Here is a 23344-nt window from a genome sequence, read left to right on the forward strand (position 1 = left end):
TGTCTATCGACCTGCCAGCGCTTTTGTTTGGTAAGTCTCATCATCTTTCTTTTTAGATATATTTTTTCCACGTGGAATGTTTCCCTCTGTAATATATATATATATATATATATATATATATATATATATATATAAAACAGAGGGAAACATTCCACGTGGAAAAAATATATCTAAAAAGAAAGATGATGAGACCCACCAAACAAAAGCGCTGGCAGGCCGATAGACACACAAACAAACACACAAACACACACACAAAATTCAAGCCTTCGCAACAAACCGCCGCCCCACCAGGAAAGAGGGAAGGAGAGGGAAAGACGAAAGGATGTGGGCCCCAAGGGAGAGGGTAAGGAGTCACTCCAATACCGGGAGCGGAAAGACCCACCCTAGGGGGAAAAAAGGACAGGTACACACTCGCACACACACACACATCCATCCACACATACAGACACAAGCAGACATATTTAAAGACAAAGAGTTTGGGCAGAGATGTCAGTCGAGGTGGAAGAGTAGAGGCAAAGAAGTTGTTGAGAGACAGGTGAGGTATGAGTGGCGGCAACTTGAAATTAGCGGAGATTGAGGCCTGGCGGATAACGAGAAGAGAGGATATACTGAAGGGCAAGTTCCCATCTCCGGAGTTCGGATAGGTTGGTGTTGGTGGGAAGTATCCAGATAACCCGGACGGTGTAACACTGTGCCAAGATGTGCTGGCTGTGCACCAAGGCATGTTTAGCCACAGGGTGATCCTCATTACCAACAAACACTGTCTGCCTGTGTCCATTCATGCGAATGGACAGTTTGTTGCTGGTCATTCCCACATAGAATGCATCACAGTGTAGGCAGGTCAGTTGGTAAATCACGTGGGTGCTTTCACACGTGGCTCTGCCTTTGATCGTGTACACCTTCCGGGTTACAGGACTGGAGTAGGTGGTGGTGGGAGGGTGCATGGGACAGGTTTTGCACCAGGGGCGGTTACAAGGATAGGAGCCAGAGGGTAGGGAAGGTGGTTTGGGGATTTCATAGGGATGAACTAACAGGTTACGAAGGTTAGGTGGACGGCGGAAAGACACTCTTGGCGGAGTGGGGAGGATTTCATGAAGGATGGATCTCATTTCAGGGCAGGATTTGAGGAAGTCGTATCCCTGCTGGAGAGCCACAGTCAGAGTCTGGTCCAGTCCCGGAAAGTATCCTGTCACAAGTGGGGCACTTTTGTGGTTCTTCTGTGGGGGATTCTGGGTTTGAGGGGATGAGGAAGTGGCTCTGGTTATTTGCTTCTGTACCAGGCCGGGAGGGTAGTTGCGGGATGCGAAAGCTGTTGTCAGGTTGTTGGTGTAATGTTTCAGGGATTCCGGACTGGAGCAGATTCGTTTGCCACGAAGACCTAGGCTGTAGGGAAGGGACCGTTTGATGTGGAATGGGTGGCAGCTGTCATAATGGAGGTACTGTTGCTTGTTGGTGGGTTTGATGTGGACGGACGTGTGAAGTTGGCCATTGGACAGGTGGAGGTCAACATCAAGGAAAGTGGCATGGGATTTGGAGTCACAAGTGTGTACTCCAAATCCCATGCCACTTTCCTTGACGTTGACCTCCACCTGTCCAATGGCCAACTTCACACGTCCGTCCACATAAACCCACCAACAAGCAACAGTACCTCCATTATGACAGCTGCCACCCATTCCACATCAAACGGTCCCTTCCCTACAGCCTAGGTCTTCGTGGCAAACGAATCTGCTCCAGTCCGGAATCCCTGAAACATTACACCAACAACCTGACAACAGCTTTCGCATCCCGCAACTACCCTCCCGGCCTGGTACAGAAGCAAATAACCAGAGCCACTTCCTCATCCCCTCAAACCCAGAATCCCCCACAGAAGAACCACAAAAGTGCCCCACTTGTGACAGGATACTTTCCGGGACTGGACCAGACTCTGACTGTGGCTCTCCAGCAGGGATACGACTTCCTCAAATCCTGCCCTGAAATGAGATCCATCCTTCATGAAATCCTCCCCACTCCGCCAAGAGTGTCTTTCCGCCGTCCACCTAACCTTCGTAACCTGTTAGTTCATCCCTATGAAATCCCCAAACCACCTTCCCTACCCTCTGGCTCCTATCCTTGTAACCGCCCCCGGTGCAAAACCTGTCCCATGCACCCTCCCACCACCACCTACTCCAGTCCTGTAACCCGGAAGGTGTACACGATCAAAGGCAGAGCCACGTGTGAAAGCACCCACGTGATTTACCAACTGACCTGCCTACACTGTGATGCATTCTATGTGGGAATGACCAGCAACAAACTGTCCATTCGCATGAATGGACACAGGCAGACAGTGTTTGTTGGTAATGAGGATCACCCTGTGGCTAAACATGCCTTGGTGCACAACCAGCACATCTTGGCACAGTGTTACACCGTCCGGGTTATCTGGATACTTCCCACCAACACCAACCTATCCGAACTCCGGAGATGGGAACTTGCCCTTCAGTATATCCTCTCTTCTCGTTATCCGCCAGGCCTCAATCTCCGCTAATTTCAAGTTGCCGCCACTCATACCTCACCTGTCTCTCAACAACTTCTTTGCCTCTACTCTTCCACCTCGACTGACATCTCTGCCCAAACTCTTTGTCTTTAAATATGTCTGCTTGTGTCTGTATGTGTGGATGGATGTGTGTGTGTGTGCGAGTGTGTACCTGTCCTTTTTTCCCCCTAGGGTGGGTCTTTCCGCTCCCGGTATTGGAGTGACTCCTTACCCTCTCCCTTGGGGCCCACATCCTTTCGTCTTTCCCTCTCCTTCCCTCTTTCCTGGTGGGGCGGCGGTTTGTTGCGAAGGCTTGAATTTTGTGTGTGTGTTTGTGTGTTTGTTTGTGTGTCTATCGGCCTGCCAGCACTTTTGTTTCGTGGGTCTCATCATCATTCTTTTTAGATATATTTTTTCCACGTGGAATGTTTCCCTCTGTTATATATATATATAAACAAAGATGATGTGACTTGCCGGGCGAAGGCGCTGGCACGTCGATGGACACACGAGCAAACACGGGCTTACGCGCAAAATTCACGCTTTCGCGGCGGACTGTTGCCTCGTCGGGGGGGAGGGAGGGAGTGGGGGGGGACGAAGGGATGTGGGTTTTGGGGGAGAGGGTGGGGAGTCGTTCCGGTCCTGGGGGCGGAGGGACTTGCCTTGGGGGGAGGGAGGGACGGGTGTGCGCTCGCGCACGCGCACATGTCCACACATTACAGACACCAATGTAATGTGTGGATGGATGTGTGTGTGTGTGTGTTCGAGTGTGTACCTGTCCTTTTTTCCCCCTAAGGTAAGTCTTTCCGCTCCCGGGATTGGAATGACTCCTTACCCTCTCCCTTAAAACCCACATCCTTTCGTCTTTCCCTCTCCTTCCCTCTTTCCTGATGAGGCAACAGTTTGTTGCGAAAGCTTGAATTTTGTGTGTATATTTGTGTTTGTTTGTGTGTCTATCGACCTGCCAGCGCTTTTGTTTGGTAAGTCTCATCATCTTTCTTTATATATATATATATATATATATATATATATATACACACACACACCAAACGAAAGCGCTGGCACGTCGATAGACACACAAACATACACACAAAATTCAAGCTTTCGCAATAAACTGTTGCCTCATCAGGAAAGAGGAGAAGGAGAGTGAAAGACGAAAGGATGTGGGTTTTAAGGGAGTGGGTAAGGAGTCATTCCAATCCCGGGAGCGGAAGAACTTACCTTAGGGGGAAAAGAGGACGGGTATACACTCGCGCGCGCGCGTGCACACACACACACACACACACACACACACACACACACACACACACACATATCCATCCACACATATACAGACATAAGCAGACATATTGTTGCGAAAGCTTGAATTTTGTGTGTATGTTTGTGTTTGTTTGTGTGTCTGTCGACCTGCCAGCACAGATTACAATGATTTTAAGGGAAATACTAAGGAAACTAATCAAACTTTCGTCCAAAAGGATAAGAAAACTTTACAGCATATAAAACTTTCAAAATGGAAACTATTAATGACAGTTATTAGAAAGACATACACATAATAAAAAAGAAAATGTAATAAAAACAGACAAAATGCCAGAGGAAAGTAAAACAGCAGTACATACAACAATGCCAGAGAAACAGAAAAGTGAGGTGGAAATAGAAGTGGAACAGTCAAAAAATGTCATTAAAGAATGCGTGCCAGGGGAAAACCATCAAGCACTTTTATATTACATTGCAGACCTCTACAAGCATTGCAATACAATATAAACTATTGAGAGTGGAAGCAAGGTCTTTTTTTCCCTTCATTTGTATACAGTGTCAGACTAAAGTTGTCCAACCTAGCTACAAGAAAATACTTTTTAGAAAAGTAATTTCAAGAGAAAAAAATTTGTCACATGTTGAAAATACATTACACTTTTTTGTCAGTTCTCTTTGTACACTAGTCACTTAAAGATAAAAGGAAAAATAATCAATTTTTTCTTTCAAAATCAAATAGATTTTCTACAAAAGCCAGTAAACCCACCTTCACTTTTGCTGTCATTCACATCATCATCACCAAAACTGTGCATTTCACATGGAAATTCATACTTGACTATTCCACGCCACGTTCCAAATGCACCCACAACACAGTTGTTGGAATGTTATAACATTCAATATTGTATACTGACAGTCAAAGAGAAGACTGTGGCAATTATCTTTGAACCTTCCTTCAGTGTACATAGCACAGAGATATGAAAATCTTTGTCCTCATTTGAAACAAGAGGCTGCGAAGAGTAATGTCACAACTTGATCTTGATAGGCACTTTTTGCAAAAATTTTATGTCACAATTACATCACAAGAGCCAAAAGAATAGGTTTTATATCAAAACTAATGTGTGCCACAAAAGAATTCATATATACTTAAGTAACATTTCTTTTCTTGGATCTGGGATGGCAGAGTTGATGCACCCCTAAAAACAGAACACTATTACAACTGAATTATATATTTATTTGTGTGTATGTTTGTGTGCTTTCGTTCGGTAAGTCACATCATCTTTGTTTTTAGATATATTTTTCCCATGTGGAATGTTTCCCTATATATATAGGGAAACATTCAACGTGGGAAAAATATATCTAAAGACAAAGATGATGTGACTTACCAAACGAAAGCGCTGGCACGTCGATAGACACACAAACAAACACAAACATACACACAAAATTCAAGCTTTTGCAACAAACTGTTGCCTCATCAGGAAAGAGGGAAGGAGAGAGAAAGACGAAAGGATGTGGGTGTTAAGGGAGAGGGTAAGGAGTCATTCCAATCCCGGGAGCGGAAAGACTTACCTTAGGGGGAAAAAAGAACGGGCATACACTCGCGCGCGCACACACACACATATCCATCCACACATATACAGACACAAGCAGACATATTTGTCTGCTTGTGAGATGTCTGCTTGTGTCTGTGTATGTGCGGATGGATATATATGTGTGTGTGCGCGCGAGTGTATACCTGTCCTTTTTTCCCCCTAAGGTAAGTCTTTCCGCTCCCGGGATTGGAATGACTCCTTACCCTCTCCCTTAAAACCCACATCCTTTCGTTTTTCCCTCTCCTTCCCTCTTTCCTGATGAGGCAACAGTTTGTTGCGAAAGCTTGAATTTTGTGTGTATGTTTGTGTTTGTTTGTGTGTCTGTCGACCTGCCAGCACTTTCATTTGGTAAGTCACATCATCTTTGTTTTTAGATAAAAGATGATGTGACTTACCGAACGAAAGTGCTGGCAGGTCGATAGACCCACAAACATACACACGAAATTCAAACTTTCGCAACAAACTGTTGCTTCATCAGGAAAGAGGGAAGGAGAGGGAAAGACGAAAGGATGTGGGTTTTAAGGGAGAGGGTAAGGAGTCATTCCAATCCCGGGAGCGGAAAGACTTACCTTGGGGGGGAAAAGGACAGGAACACACACACACACACACACACACACACACACACACACACACAATCCATCCGCACACACACACACACACACACACACACACACACACACACACACACACACAATCCATCCGCACATACACAGACACAAGCAGACATTTGTAAAGGCAAAGAGTTTGGGCAGAGATGTCAGTCGAGGCGGAAGTAGAGGCAAAGAGGTATGAGCGGCGGCAAATTGAAATTAGCGGAGATTGAGGCCTGGCGGATAACGAGAAGAGAGGATATGCTGAAGGGCAAGTTCCCATCTCCGGAGTTCTGACAGGTTGGTGTTGGTGGGAAGTATCCAGATAACCCGGACGGTGTAACACTGTGCCAAGATGTGCTGGCCGTGCACCAAGGCATGTTTAGCCACAGGGTGATCCTCATTACCAACAAACACTGTCTGCCTGTGTCCATTCATGCAAATGGACAGTTTTGTTGCTGGTCATTCCCACATAGAAAGCTTCACAGTGTAGGCAGGTCAGTTGGTAAATCACGTGGGTGCTTTCACACGTGGCTCTGCCTTTGATCGTGTACGCCTTCTGGATTACAGGACTGGAGTAGGTGGTGGTGAGAGGGTGCATGGGACAGGTTTTACACCGGGGGCAGTTACTAGGGTACGAGCCAGAGGGTAGGGAAGGTGGTTTGGGGATTTCATAGGGATTAACTAAGAGGTTACGAAGGTTAGGTGGACAGCGGAAAGACACTCTTGGTGGAGTGGGGAGGATTTCATGAAGGATGGATCTCATTTCAGGGCAGGATTTGAGGAAGTTGTATCCCTGCTGGAGAGCCACATTCAGAGTCTGATCCAGTCCCGGAAAGTACCCTGTCACAAGTGGGGCACTTTTGTGGTTCTTCTGTGGGAGGTTCTATGAGGGGATGAGGAAGTGGCTCTGGTTATTTGCTTCTGTACCAGGTCGGGAGGGTAGTTGCGGGATGCGAAAGCTGTTGTCAGGTTGTTGGTGTAATGGTTCAGAGATTCCGGACTGGAGCAGATTCATTTGCCACGAAGACCTAGGCTGTAGGGAAGGGACCGTTTGATGTGGAATGGGTGGCAGCTGTCATAATGGAGGTACTGTTGCTTGTTGGTAGGTTTGATGTGGACGGACATGTGAAGCTGGCCATTGGACAGGTGGAGGTCAACATCAAGGAAAGTGGCATGGGATTTGGAGTAGGACCAGGTGAATCTGATGGAACCAAAGGAGTTGAGGTTGGAGAGGAATTTCTGGAGTTCTTCTTCACTGTGAGTCCAGATCATGAAGATGTCATCAATAAATCTGTACCAAACTTTGGGTTGGCAGGCCTGGGTAACCAAGAAGGCTTCCTCTAAGCGACCCATGAATAGGTTGGCGTACGAGGGGGCCATCCTGGTGCCCATGGCTGTTCCCTTTAATTGTTGGTATGTCTGGCCTTCGAAAGTGAAGAAGTTGTGGGTCAGGATGAAGCTGGCTAAGGTAATGAGGAAAGAGGTTTTTGGTAGGGTGGCAGGTGATCGGTGTGAAAGGAAGTGCTCCATCGCAGCGAGGCCCTGGACGTGCGGAATATTTGTGTATAAGGAAGTGGCATTAATGGTTACAAGGATGGTTTCCGGGGGTAACAGACTGGGTAAGGATTCCAGGCGTTCGAGAAAGTGGTTGGTGTCTTTGATGAAGGATGGGAGACTGCATATAATGGGTTGAAGGTGTTGATCTACGTAGGCCTGTGAAAAAGCTTAGTTGTATGAAGTTATTGTTTTCATAGTGGTGTACCAGTAGTATTATGGGATTGGACAGCTTTATTGAATGTATAGAGGATGTAGAGGAAAGAATTTGAACAGAATGTTGATGGAAGATATGTTTTCAGATCGAGCAGCGCCACCAATTATAGCAGGCCGGAAAAGACCAGCGGATACACCATTGTCAGCAGAGTCAGTTTTAGCAGCCAAGGTTTGTAATCTTTGGCATAAGAAATTAGTTTTAAGAAATGAGATTGAGGAGTTGAAATCTCTTTTTGTTCTACTCTAGCAAAGCAAAGAAGTCAGATTTATCACAGATACCTTATGCGTTAGCTGTTTAAGCATAATATTCCCTGTTAGTTTTACATTTAAATTACTATTGTTTTTTGTAGTAATGTGTGATAGGTTTACTAAATGAATGTAAGTTATTCATTTCTACATCAGTTCACTATAGCAAAACCATGTGTAATAAAGAAAATTATTTAACAAGAAAGATCCATCAAACTTTAAAAATAAACAACTTCTGTCATTGACATTTGAGAGGATACTTAACTACAAATGGGCTCCTTTAATAGTTGGTGGTCAGATCAGATAAGATTGTATCTTAATAAATAAAAGAAGTGATCAGCCTCCACCATTATAGTTTAATTTATTCAGTTCATAATTAATTTTTGTAGAATATTCTCCATCATCACAGTTGTGTAAATAATCATAAAACTATTGATATGAATATAATAGAGGGAAACATTCCACGTGGGAAAAATATATTTAAAAACAAAGATGCTGTAACTTACCAAACGAAAGCGTTGGTATGTTGGTAGAGACACTATCAACATACCAACGCTTTCGTTTGGTAAGTTACAGCATCTTTGTTTTTAAATATAATCATAAAACTATTTACACAAGACTGAAGAAAAGTCAATCCTCAGGAAATAACCATTTCTATACCTCTCAGCAAAATTCTCAGATGATTTGACCATCCAAACCCAAGCATGCCATACTTACGTACTGTACATGCTGTCTAATGCTGTGTGAATGACAGACCAGTTTCCTAGTAGCGAATGTTCAACTAGTCAAAAATATGATGATGTGGCGTCATCTTTGGCTGCACATTTTACTGCAGGGAGTTGCTACAGTTATTTCTTTGATGATCAGTCTTAAGAGAGTAGCTTAACTACACTCCTGGAAATGGAAAAAAGAACACATTGACACCGGTGTGTCAGACCCACCATACTTGCTCCGGACACTGCGAGAGGGCTGTACAAGCAATGATCACACGCACGGCACAGCGGACACACCAGGAACCGCGGTGTTGGCCGTCGAATGGCGCTAGCTGCGCAGCATTTGTGCACCGCCGCCGTCAGTGTCAGCCAGTTTGCCGTGGCATACGGAGCTCCATCGCAGTCTTTAACACTGGTAGCACGCCGCGACAGCGTGGACGTGATCCGTACGTGCAGTTGACGGACTTTGAGCGAGGGCGTATAGTGGGCATGCGGGAGGCCGGGTGGACGTACCGCCGAATTGCTCAACACGTGGGGCGTGAGGTCTCCACAGTGCATCGATGTTGTCGCCAGTGGTCGGCAGAAGGTGCACGTGCCCGTCGACCTGGGACCGGACCGCAGCGACGCACGGATGCACGCCAAGACCGTAGGATCCTACGCAGTGCCGTGGGGGACCGCACCGCCACTTCCCAGCAAATTAGGGACACTGTTGCTCCTGGGGTATCGGCGAGGACCATTCGCAACCGTCTCCATGAAGCTGGGCTACGGTCCCGCACACCGTTAGGCCGTCTTCCGCTCACGCCCCAACATCGTGCAGCCTGCCTCCAGTGGTGTTGCGACAGGCGTGAATGGAGGGACGAATGGAGACGTGTCCTCTTCAGCGATGAGAGTCGCTTCTGCCTTGGTGCCAATGATGGTCGTATGCGTGTTTGGCGCCATGCAGGTGAGCGCCACAATCAGGACTGCATACGACCGAGGCACACAGGGCCAACACCCGGCATCATGGTGTGGGGAGCGATCTCCTACACTGGCCGTACACCACTGGTGATCGTCGAGGGGACACTGAATAGTGCACGGTACATCCAAACCGTCATCGAACCCATCGTTCTACCATTCCTAGACTGGCAAGGGAACTTGCTGTTCCAACAGGACAATGCACGTCCGCATGTATCCCGTGCCACCCAACGTGCTCTAGAAGGTGTAAGTCAACTACCCTGGCCAGCAAGATCTCCGGATCTGTCCCCCAATGAGCATGTTTGGGACTGGATGAAGCGTCGTCTCACGCGGTCTGCACGTCCAGCACGAACGCTGGTCCAACTGAGGCGCCAGGTGGAAATGGCATGGCAAGCCGTTCCACAGGACTACATCCAGCATCTCTATGATCGTCTCCATGGGATAATAGCAGCCTGCATTGCTGCGAAAGGTGGATATACACTGTACTAGTGCCGACATTGTGCATGCTCTGTTGCCTGTGTCTATGTGCCTGTGGTTCTGTCAGTGTGATCATGTGATGTATCTGACCCCAGGAATGTGTCAATAAAGTTTCCCCTTCCTGGGACAATGAATTCACGGTGTTCTTATTTCAATTTCCAGGAGTGTATTTGCAGGACTGTATCAAATGGAAGATAATGTTCCAAAACTAGCTGTGATGTGAATAAATTAAACTACAGTGGCAGAGGGTGATCGTCCTTTTCTTATATTCTTGTTGCCATGGACCATCATGGTCCCACTTTTAAAAGATAGACAAGTTTATAAGTAAGCTTAGTTTTTCATGACTCTCATTAATGAGAGGTCTTTACTGATCTCACAGTCTTTCTTGGATGCACATTTGACACCCTTAGTCAGTGCTGTACCAGAAAAGGTGAGGGTGTGGAGTGACACATTTTATAGATAGATGCAGCAGTTATCCAGTTCTTAAAAGTTGTTGGCGATTGGGAAAAAGTTGATACATGACATTATAGAAACACATATATAATCAATTGTCAAAACAAGAACAACTGATTTGAAGGCTATTGGAAATTACCAGTTAAAGGGACTTGTGTGTCAGAAGAGGAGGATATCAGTCTGAAAGATGAATGTATGTTAGAGAATACAACAGGAGGGAGGCCAAGAAAACAAGAATGTAAACAGATAAAAAGAAGCAAAAAAGCTGCAGAAGATGACTGAAAATAGAATGCAGATAGGACATGACGCAGAACAAAAAGAAAAAGAAGGAAAAAAAAGGAAAGATACTGGGAAGAGTAATAAAAAAAGAAGATACAGTCACTTTTAACTAATATGAACTTGTCTTCTTGTTGACCATGATCAGTTTTGTCAAGATGATGATCTTTGGTGGTGGTTATTGTTTTGATTTGCCTGGATCATATCTTTTCTCATGTGTCCACTACTATCGTAACAGAATTGTTTGTGTTTGCCCATGTGGTTGTCCATTTGATAGAACTTCGATCCTGCCATATTCAGTCCAAACTTATAAACTAAGTGAGGTGTTCATATTCCTATTAAATGAATTGTCAGGGCTAACATGCTCCTCAGTGACCCACCCTCTTGGGGCGCACCAGCACTATTTATAACATTATTCCAGATTTTAGTGTTTTGATTCTGTAATTGTCCTTAGCATTATTCCAGATTCTAGTGTTTTGATTCTGTAGTTGTCTTCACCCATGAATGACCTGCATACTGTCTGTTCACCAAGTATATTATAAATTCTGTAAATACTTTCTCTGCAGTATCTGATACAAGATTGTTTGCAATTTTTTGTCTGGCTCTATTGGCTTGGCACAGCCTTTTATTGTATTTCATTCCCCAGTATAGACTGTCAAAAGTATTCCTTACATTAAATGATAATAACAGTAATAATAAAGCTTTCAGAATGCGGAAGGTACTGATACTGTCTCGAGTTGGAACAAACGTGCCTTCTGGATAAGCCTGCTCTCTTCTTGGTAGATGCACTGGCTCCAAAACTGGCTGAAAGATGTCAGTTCTACTAATAGTCTATACCAATATTGTGGTTGACGCCAGAGGTAGATTTAAAACAGTTTAATTACACTCTTGGTGTAAAGTATTCACTGATATTGCCAGTTTCGTGTCAAACATATAGTTCGAATTAAATGAAAGCAGATTGTTACCTACTACACTAGTTCATAGAATGTTAAATTGTCCTAGTGTAGTAATCACGCAACACAGTCCAGTGGTTCAAAATGATTCACATATGTGGCAAAAATTTATCTGTCATCATACACATTTAAGGAACCTGAAACAATTAAGATAGTGCACAAAAATAATCAGTAAGTCTGTCAACACTGCCCTGCTAACTAGTCATTGTTCATAGGAGTCAGTAATCATTGTGTTCCTCTAAAAAGTTCTCACTCAAAACTAATTAGTAATTACTGTCATAGAAGTCATGAGTTAAACCCACGAGTGAAGAAAATGAACTGTACACAACATATGTGGATATTTCGGAATGTTAGTTATATGATCACGACACTTGCACACGACAACAGACTGACTGGCCTCTTATGTGCTAGGTCTATGTACAGTTTCGCCTATGAACAATATGTTTTTGGACTTTCTAATCAATGAATCAAATTAACAATCATAATTTGTAGTTCAAGTTACCTGTGGTCTAAAGCTTTAATGTTAATTAATTTAGAAGATAATTAGTTTCAGACAGTTTTAGATGTGTTACGGAAAAGTTGGAGATATTTACTTTCAAATAATAGGCATTAAAATGCCGCAATATGTTTCCTACCACTCAGTAAATATGTAAGGTTGTACTGTATGAACTTTTTCGGTTAAAATATTTCATAATTAACAAAGTGTCTGTGTTAACTAAATGATCACTGCATCTATATTAGCAAGTAGTTTGAAATGAGAAATGAAATTCAATGGGACTAATTTTATTTACGACCCTGAAGTTACTACTCACTCACTGTGTGCAAGGTAAATATCGTAGTTCAGGAAAAAATTTAGAAAATCTTGGGAGACCATAAAAACAACAAATAAGATTGGATACTCAACTTGCTTCATCTCAATGTCTGCAAAGTAACATGAAGATGGAAATTCAGAGTATGCTTAAAGAAACCTGGAGCATAAACCTCTGCATGGTAAATAACCAAACCGCCCGGAGAACTTAGACATTGACAGAAGCCAGGTGGATGTGTAGCTTAGGAGAGGAAGAATGAGAACAGAGTCAGAAGCTGTAATAATATTTACCCAAGATCCAATCTTCAGAACATAGAATTATGGAAAAGTTATAATGAAAATTTCCATCCAAGGCAATAGATGTTGATTTTGTTGAGTACACTCTTAGACCATATGTAATGACCATATCGCCCTGTTTCCCATTCATAGAATATAGCATTCTAAGATACCCTCATGTTGCAAATTTTTGGTTGTGCCTGCAAAGCAGCATGACCTTGCCACCACCTTGGCTATTTTTCATAACTCATTACTTTTGATTGGCAACTAAATCAACATTAACACTACTTTTTTGTAACCTGCACTCATGTAAGGTGGTTAGCCATGTTTGAACGTTTTTGAAAAATTAACTGGACAGTCTTACTTCATCTGAAGCATTTAGTATACAGTCTAGGGGGTCGTTGTGAAACAGTGTTATGCACTTCACTTTTTACATTCATCTGTAATTCTACTAAAGTGCAGCAACAGCATTCAATTCTAGACCAAGATCAGTGCTGACATCTTGTGAATAATCCTCCTGGAAAAACAAGTTTACTACTTGCTGTAAATTGTTGCCTTGTCCTAAAGGGATAGATTTAGAAGTAAGCTTGTTCATTCAACTTTGAAAAGTTGCTGAATTTATCATTTCATGAATGTGATTAATGTTTGTTATATCAAACTGAAAATGACAGACCATAAATTACTTCTTATTCAAGTATTACTTAAGAAACTTGTAAATGAAACTGAAGTTAGCACTAGTCCTTAGGCATGAGTTACTTTAATCTTGGAACTTTGAACGAATGTGTTTAAACCAATGAAAGTCAAGCAAAAACTGAAGCAGCGTGACCCATCAGAGTTGTGAGATACCTTTTCTTACATTAATATACACCAATGACATTGCTTTCAGTGCTTCAACTTTCCAACCAGAAGTTATTAACTTATAGTCCAAATTTTATGGACTATAAGATGTGCCTTAATTTTTAAGTAGTTTTTAAAAATTACCTTTTTTACCTTTCTTATTATTAGATTGCAAAGCCAGACTAAAAGGACTCGTATTTTATTAAACCAAACTGACCTTTAAAATCCCTTACAATCTTCTTCTTCTTCTTCTTCTTCTTCTTCTTCTTCTTCTTCACTTTCACCTTCACCTTCATTGTCCTCACTGTCGTAATCATATATAAAATGGTCTTCACTGCCATTCAGAGAGTTACTTATGCCACACTTCTTGAAAGATTTAACAGTAATGTCTTTGTAACTCTATACCACTTCTGTTTTGTCCACTGACACACTTGTTTGATTTTAGGTCTTTTTAAAGCTCCTTTCAGCATGAATTCATGTTGGGTTTCATTCATCATCCATTTGTTCCATTCCTCTCTCATATACACTCTTAAATGGTTTATTTATGTCAAGAGGTTGCAATTGTGAAGTATATCCTCCTGGGCAATAATATTGAGCTCTGTATTTCCATGTCTTGATTTCTCTTTCACAGAATTTTTCAAATGACTACTGAACTGATCTAGCACAAGAAGAGAACTCTTCTTCAATAAAGAATGTTTCCTTCTCTCCCACACTGTGATAAACCATAATTTGATACCAGCCTCATCCATCCAATCCTTGTCATGTACATGAACGATAACACCTCGCAGTATTTCAGAAGATTTTGGCATTGTTTTGCACTTGAAAATGGTCACTGGATTAGGTTTAGTACTGTCAGCACAGAATGACAAACATGTCCATTTGTTTTTGTAGTTACAGTTTTGGCACCTTCCATAGCAACTGTTATGTTACTTGGCACATGAAATGTCAGAAAAGTTTTTTCCATGTTCACTGTTTGGCTCAATACCACACTTTTTTTTCTCCAATGTTGAGTAATAAAGTGCTGGAAAGATAATATTTTGATTCATGTGCTAAGTCAAATATGTGTCATAATCGTGTTGCACCGACCAACTCCACTCTTAAAAGTCTGTTAAATTTCACTGTAGCATTAGCTTACAAACACATATTTGAATCATATTTTGCACTAATTCCAATGCCACTTTGTCAGTGTCCTTGAATCCATTTCAATACATCATCTGCTAGTTTTGGCCATTTTGTGTTCAGTCCTCTATTTGCAAATTTAGTCTTCCTCATTTTTTACATTTCTTCTTTACTAGCCCACTAATCGTGAATGGTTTTTTCTGTTGGTGGAGGGCCGAAATGCTGCTCACGTGCTCAGTAGTCCATGTTGTTCTGCATAAGCTATTAATTTCAATTTATAGTCCACATCATATGAATACCTTTTATTTTTTTTTCCATTACGAAACTAGCTACTAACAAAAATATTGTACTGTTACTGATAACACAAATCACTTCCAATTCAAGTTCACTGGCACTGTAGACTGCAGTGACACATCGTAGGTTGGACAGTGTTCTGATGGCGGGACAGGAGGGAGACAGTCTCAGCAAGCTTGTGAATCCCTACAACTGACGTTCGTTGCATTGGTGCACTGCTGTTGCCAGCTGAATTCAGTATTGCCAGATGGAGATGGGTTTCCTACAGCATCGAATATATGGCCATTATTAAGACCAGTGGGAATTTTTAATCAAACACTGGACACTTTTATATTAATTTTGAGTTTAAGACACACCTAAAGTTAGGAGTAAATTTTTTGAAGAAAAATGTGCATCTTATAGTTTGTAAAATATGGTAATCAAAGTGAAATAGATACTTGAAAAGAAATGGCAATACCAGTTGTAGATCGCTGCCAGTGTATTAATTCAACAGCACTTTCATGTTAACATGAGTCTGGCTCTCCTATACACAATACTAAAGAATAAAATGTCAGTAGTTTGCCTTGTCAGATACAGTGCAGGTGAGGACGTGGTGGTAAGATACTCTTGCATATTCTTCATGTCTCTAATAAATTGTACAGACTTCAGTACCATAATTTCTAGCTTTAAGTGACATATTTGACCTAATATGATGGAATACTTGCGACAGCTAATAATGCCTGAATAAACCTTGCACGCGCAGCATCGGTATAGTAGATGATGACTTTCAAATGTAGACATGCTAGTTGTTACTTTTTGCAATCAGTTGTAACAAAGTCAGCATAAATATTCAATGTCTTGCAGAGCACACCACAACATGACCTCCCACGTTAACTACCAGCAAGCTACTTTCTACAATCCAGTCTGTTTGTTGTATACTTGTTATTACAGAGGAGGCATTCCCAAACGGAAAATGACAAAGCATACCTGCCACCTTATCTTGATGCCGCCCGCTAGGTCAGCCTACTGCGCATTTGCCCTTGAAGAAAAGTTTATTAGAAAACGGAATGACAAGGCGAGAGGCTTGGCTGTCCTCAGGCATAATAGCATAATAGCTGCCACAGTTCTTTTGCAGAATACTATACACTAATAATAATAATATGGGATATATATTTCATGAGACAAAGGGGGAAATCTGGGAAAAACTGGGCAATTTTTTCATCTAGGAAAAAACTGGGGAAAACGTGGGAATTTTGCCTGGTAAAAACTGGTACTCTAACAAAGAATCTTACTGCAGCTCACTACTACAAAATAATACTGCAGCAATAAAATGTAAACAAGAGAATAACACAAAAATAATACTTAAGTTGCATAGAAAATGCACCTTTTACGGCAATGAAATGCATTGCACACACTAGTGTCTGCTGACAGCATTATGTGTCAAAGCCTTTAGGACAAAAACTGTGCAATACTTCTTAACAACAAACTGCTTGTGATGAGCGTGACGTCACAAACTGTTTACATTTCTAATAGTTCATGGGAAAATACTGTGAACGCCAGTTTGAGAAGCATTGCTTTCAAAGTTAATTCCTTTTTAGGCAAGAAGAACTGTGTCACATGTGGAAATGTGCGATAAATTTCTTAAATCATGTAGCATTCATTCAAACTTTACCCTTTGAGGACTAGCCACTTAGAAAAATTTTGGGCGCAGAAGACTGGCCATTTATGCCATTATTTAAAATTTTACTGGTACATTTGTGTTCGATATATCTTGAAGGGTAACACACACTGGAAGAGACCAGGCTTCAAGATTAGTTTTTCATATTTATTTTAGTTGTTCCGTAGATTACAAATTATGCAGTAACAATGGCAAAAAGTATAATTATCCGTCAAAAAAGTATGCAAGATGAGGTCTTCAGCAATTTCACATGTAATTTACATTACTATGAAAAAATCAAAGAGCCCAACAGAACAATTATCCATCCAGATAACCCACGAAATTTTCAGTGCACAGCAGTGAAATCTATAACTGTGCTTGTCAGAAATATTCAGCTGGTGCAATTTAAGCTGTGCTCTCAGGATCCTGCCTAACCATATCTCGGAAAGAACAGCAAAAATATTTGGACAGCCGATATTAGATATTGTATGTAAAAGCTTAGCTTTTCTTGAAGCTGTACTGCGTGTATATAAATTTAAACCATTAACTTTTCTTATTTGTGTGTTGACGCTACTTAACGGTGATGTTACTATAGGCTGGTGAGATTATATGACATAAGCTATGAGTGGCTGACAAAAGCACATCACAGTATCGATTTCATTGCTTCAAAAACTACCATGCTGTATTTTGTGGAATTCAGATTTATACTTTCATAATACAAAATTAAGCAGTGTACATGTTGCCACATGTCAAAGATCTTTACAAAATGTGTTGGTTTTTGCTGCGTTTTATTTCCTAAAGCGCCGGGAAATTATACACTGGTGTATAAAACCTTTAATATTAAAAAGATATATAAGTTTTCCTACTCCAATGGAAAGTATACTGTCACTTAATGTGGAAAAAAGTGTACTTTCACTTGGTAGTGTATTTCCACTTGGAAAAAACTGTGCTTTTAACCAGCAAATCTGGGAAAAATCCAGGATTTTTTTCTTGCCCACATTTACACCCATCAATAATAATAATAATAATAATAATTAGTTATAAAACCCGTAGAATGAGCTCAGGCCATGTACATTCCGTGTTCATTTATATACTTAAGTCTAGAATAATAGATAAATATAGAATATCAGATCATCTTATAGTTTCAAAAGGTGTTGATTACATCACTCTAAATGAGCATAGTTAAATATTCATAAATCAATCAAATCATATTTTTATAACATTCGGCAAGTGTTGTGAAGTAACACTGTTCCATTTCACATGGATCAAATTACATCAGGCTGTCCTATATTGCCATAGAATGAATACCTCAAAAGAAACAATAATATATGCTCATAGCTGTACTCACAAATAAGCAGAGCTCTACAAGTTCCACACCTTTAGAACTAACAGTATAACCTTTCACTAAAAGTGATCACAATAGCTGGATGTAACACTGTCCTGTCAGCCAACAAATGCATACCAATCAAACAGTTGCAGCTAACAAGCCAGACATTTTATGCCAATCAAATAGATAGAAGATTGTCTCTCTTAATTGATTTATCAGCCCCATGACATGGGGACATTAATCATAAAGTGACTCAGAAAAAACTGAAATACAAGGGTCTGATAATTGAGGTCAGTTGAATGTGGAATGTAAAAACTGATGTCGTTCGAGTCATCATTGGTACCCTGGGGTCGATACCACATAACCTGAAGAGCATTCTGTCTAGAATCCCAGGACATTCTAAACACAGTGAAGTACAAGCTATAGTACTGTTTGGAACTGCTCATATCATGTGTAAAGTACTGGAGAACGTGTTAAGTCAACAGGGCTACTCATGGAAGCTGCACGTAACCCTGAGTAGACTTGACTATATCCAACAGTGTATTCCATATTGTGAAAAATAAAGCTGATGATGATGATGATGATGATGATGTGCGCAAAAATTTAATAATCGGCTTCCCTGCCAAGGCCATCATTTCCCATCTTAGTTTGAGACATAGTCCCTGCAACTTCAGGTTCCAGTTGCTACCCACATGACTGTCTGAAGCCCAGTACTTTGCTTTTTCAGTGTTGATACTCCATTGGAATAATCCCATTGAAAAAATACTGTTGTGCACGTACTAATGAGGAGAAAATCATTAGTGCTTCTGTCAAATCACCCCAACACACCATTACAATGAAAGAGGTCACCTGTGAGAATATGCACATTATTTAACTGTTGACATGTATCTTCATTGTTTGCACAAAAATATATGTAATAACAGACACATTTTAAAAAATCATGTGGAAATTATCCCCATTGTTTCCTTTCTTTGAGGTATCAACTTCCTATTCATGATGTCTGTTTTCTTTCTTCCACACCTTAAACATGGATGATTGAATAACCTCACTTGTAGCATTGTATTAATCGAAAAGTCATATTGTGCAGAGTACTTTTGCATTGAAACTTTACACAATAAATACTTTATTGGATAATGTAGTATTTTTAAGCTCTCTAGTGCAAATTTTCTTATGTAGCTTTTTAAGTATTAACAAATATAAAACTTTGGAATGAAATGGAAAAGGACAATTTTTATGTTTATTGCTATTTAATTCTAGTTGCAAAATCTGTCTACAGGTGGCCGCACTTTCTAAACAAGGAAGCAGCAAGAAAGCAACTTCTAGGAGAGAAGAGTTGTTGAAGCAACTAAAAGCAGTTGAAGATGCTATTGCTAGGAAAAGATCAAAGATCTAAGTTTTTAACAATCACACGTAACCTCATCGTGTCTTGTAACAGTAAATAAATATTCCATGTGTCTCAGTGGACAAAGTTCCCTGAAGTACTATTAAGTTTTTTTAATCAGACTGCTGAAAAATACACTGCTAACTTTGTTCATTGCAGATTTCCAGTGATTACCACTAAATACTTAATTGCAGTGAATGACAAAGGCAGTGAAATTCGTATAAACAAAAATTCAGAGTATGTAATACTCATAATTATTAAGAGAAAGCTGTCTGGTGCCAATACACTATTATGGGAGCATTAATACCCACGGTTTAAATCAAAATGTCAAATTTGCACATTTCTGTCTGTATCAAAAATGATTTTATTGAGAGATTACTTTTTTAACTTTCCGTCTTGTGTTTTAAATGTGTCTAAAATGTACATTATAATACATAAAGTCTCCTTTGTTGAAGTTTAAATTATTTCTACTCATATTTCATGCAAAGTGTAAATATACATAAGTACAGTAATTATAGTTCATTTTGTACGCATCTTATGATAAATACATGTACTATTGAGACATAGTAATGCCTTATGTGTTGTAGTTTAATTTGTGTAAAAGTTTTTGAATAAAAGGCAACAGTAATTGTTGAATTTGAGTACACTGGCTTACAGTAGTTATGATATCATTGAAAAACATTATAGAGGGGATGAACTGCTAAGTGTGAAGCAGATGAGCTCTTAAGATCAACTATTATGATTGAAAGTAGTCGTGCTAAACAAACTATGGAAGGAGTAATGTAATTCTTATCCATATAACAGAGTTGGTGATGGACACACAAAGAAGAATAAACACTAGAATGACTGTTTCACTCTTTAGCTGTGTGTGCTCCATTTTGGAACTTGCTTGGAGGTTGCAGCAGTGTTATGACCATGAAGCCGGGAAGAAGTGGACCTTAATCCACAAACGAATCCAAGAAAAAGTAGGATAGAGGTACTGGTGGAAGCGAATCTATTGGGGTGGGTTGTGACTCTTACCTGGATAAGAGCATTTCCAGAGAAAGATGATGCTGCTAGTTCAAGTCTCAGTCAGTGCACAGTTTCATTCTGCCTGCCTGTTTCAAGATTAAAATTGTTGCTAAGCTTCCTGACAATTACCTTTCCCAGAGAGAACTTATAAAACCACACACATACAAATGCATCAATTCATTGTCCCAGCACTGAAGCCTAACTGCCCAGCAGCAAAGCCGCTATATTTGAAAAAAACTGTGTGGTGTTCCCTGTAGTATTTATGAATGTATACGTTTATGCTGATTAAGAATATTGATATCTTCCAACTCTGAACATCTGCTTCTTGATTTATTGTTTAGATAAAACTGTATAGGTTAAATAAATTGTGGACTTTGCAACAGAACAGTCCTGTAACTTGTAGCCTGTCCTCAGTGGCACCAGCCTTGATCACTACAAAGCTGAAAATATAATTGTGTGTGGGATGGTGTTTGTTCATTGATGGATACGACACCATATTTACAATTATATTAACACACATTAATTCCTTGCAAAGTTTAGGTATTAATTACGGTGACCAGTTTTTACGCTACGAACAATCATTCTATAGGTCAACATGCACAATTACAGTGGTGAAGTTTTCAATAGTGGTACAGACTAAACAGTTCACATTTATCCGAAAACAATACCGTTCTCATTTAGCAGCCCTTTAGCAATGTGTAAAGACAATTACACTTTGGTGTGTCAACAATGATAAGTACGAGGGTGGTTTGAAAAGTTCTCGGAATGGGATGGAAAAAACTTTTCAATGTAATCTCCTTGTAGATTAATGCACTTGGTGCAACAATGTTCTAGTGCCTTGATTCCACGTCGAAAATGAGTTTCCTCCAGGCCTGCAAAATAGTTGTCAACTCCAGTTATCAGTTCTTTGTTTCAAGTGAATCTTTGTCCACCAAGAAAAATTTTCAGTTTTGGGAAGAGATGAAAGTCTGACGGAGCCATGTCAGGTGAATAAGGCTCATGTGCCAACAATTCATACCTTAGTTCATGTAATTTTAGCATGGCGACGACACGTGTGTGGGAACGCATTGTCTTGTTGGAAGATGACTTTCTTCCTGGCTAAACCTGGCCTTTTTTTTTGCATATCTTTTGTTGCAATTTGTCCAGGACATTAGCATAGTATTCCACAATAATTGTTTGCCCTGTGGGGAGATACTCTACACACAGAATCCCCTTCGCATCCCTGAACACTAATGCCATGACCTTTCCCGCCGAAGGAATTGTCTTGTCTTTTTTTGTAGCGGAGAATCAGCATGTGTCCACTGTTTTGTCCCTGGGGTATAGTGGTGCACCCAAGTTTCATCTGTGGTCACAAACCAAAGCAAAAAATCTTGTTCATTTCTCCTAAAACAGGCCAAGTATTTTTCCGATATATACATTCTCATGCATTTTTGATCCAGCGTCAAGAGTCGCGGCACCCATCTTGCAGATCATTTTTTCATTTCAAATTCTTCAGTTAAAATGTGATATACCCTTTCAGACGATATCTGACAAGCGTGAGCAATTTCACGCACTTTCAGTCAGCGATCCTCCATGACCATTTTGTGCACTTTTGCAATGGTTTTCCGAGTAGTGACACAGCTTAGCCGGCCACTGCTCAGATCATCATCTAAGCTCTCCCAACCAAATTTAAATTCATTTGTCCACTTGGCAGCAGTTGAATATGAAGGAGCATAGTCTCCAAGTGTATTCTGGAAATTGGTATGAATGTCCTTTGCTTTCATACCTTTCTGTACGAAGTACTCAATCACTGCTCAAATCTCGTCCCCCCCCCCCCCCCTCCCCCCGTCTTCGCAAATCACTACATGGGAACAACAACAGTGCCATGCCACCTCCACAGCTCTCTTCCAAGAGCATTGATGTGGCACGTGCTTACAGGCAACAGTCCAATGAATATCACATGAACAACTCGTAGTGCTAGCACTGACCTCTCGTGGTGGTTCCGAGAACGTTTCAAACCACCCTCATGCTATGAGCTGTTGATAACAGTGCTGCTCAGTTCAAACATTCATTACCTTAGAGTGCATAATTCACTTTTAAGAAACTAAACATTAAATTTCTTAAGTTTCCAGTTGCTGATGCGTGTATTTTCATTTATATAATGTACATAACTGTGGTGTGAGCTGACATAGATCTTACTCGTTTACTTGGGGACTGACTAGTCTGGCAAGATGTCCAAGTGCTTAGAGACAGACCTAAGAACAAGCAGTTATTCTGAAAACGACATTATGCTTTGAAATACGGCTAGATTGAAATTTACTGTTTTTGATGACCTACAAGAATACGTAAAATGTTGTTCATTACAGACGGACACTACTTTTCTTCTGCATTGTGATTCCCCTCATTTACGTGAATAGATGCCACATTGCATCTTAAAGTGAATAACATGAAATTATTAATTAATCAATGGAAACTCCAGTTTGGAATACCAACAATTTTAGAAAAAGGATTAATTGCTACTCACCATGAAGATGACTCATTAAGTTGCAGACAGCCACAACGAAAAGACTGTTATACGTTATAGCTTTTAGCCAAAGCCATTTTCTGCAAAGTTAATGCATACACATTTACACAAGCGAGCACATATGACTGCTACCACCAGCAGCTCTTAACTGGCAGGACTGATCGTAGATGCTGGTCATGAGTTTATGGTGTGCTTGCTTGTGTGAATGTGTGTGCATTAACTTTGCTGAAAAAGACTTTGGCCAAAAGCTATAATATGTAACACTCTTTTCACTGTGCTTGTCTGAAATTGTTAATTAGTGAGTTAATCAATTAATACTGTATGTCAGACTGAAGTCTATGATCTATCAGTGGTTTTGATGAAATCTGCAA

The 23344-nt window shown here is 40.8% G+C and overlaps 1 protein-coding gene across 5 annotated transcripts in view; it reads left to right on the top strand.

Moving 5' to 3' along the window:
- The window catches only part of LOC126251386 (zinc finger CCCH domain-containing protein 18-like), a 135316-nt gene extending 115221 nt beyond the window's left edge, over window positions 1-20095 (top strand). For all 5 annotated transcript variants that reach the window (XM_049951776.1, XM_049951775.1, XM_049951778.1 and 2 more), the window contains exons 13-14: window positions 7796-7878; window positions 19355-20095. In XM_049951776.1, the coding sequence (XP_049807733.1) occupies window positions 7796-7878; window positions 19355-19471 (200 nt within the window). In that variant the 3' untranslated portion in view covers window positions 19472-20095. The remainder of the gene's footprint in view (window positions 1-7795; window positions 7879-19354) is intronic.
- Window positions 20096-23344: the final 3249 nt, after the last annotated feature.

The sequence above is a fragment of the Schistocerca nitens genome, chromosome 4 (genome assembly GCF_023898315.1).
Source record: "Schistocerca nitens isolate TAMUIC-IGC-003100 chromosome 4, iqSchNite1.1, whole genome shotgun sequence".
NCBI classification, from domain to species: Eukaryota; Metazoa; Arthropoda; class Insecta; order Orthoptera; family Acrididae; genus Schistocerca; species Schistocerca nitens.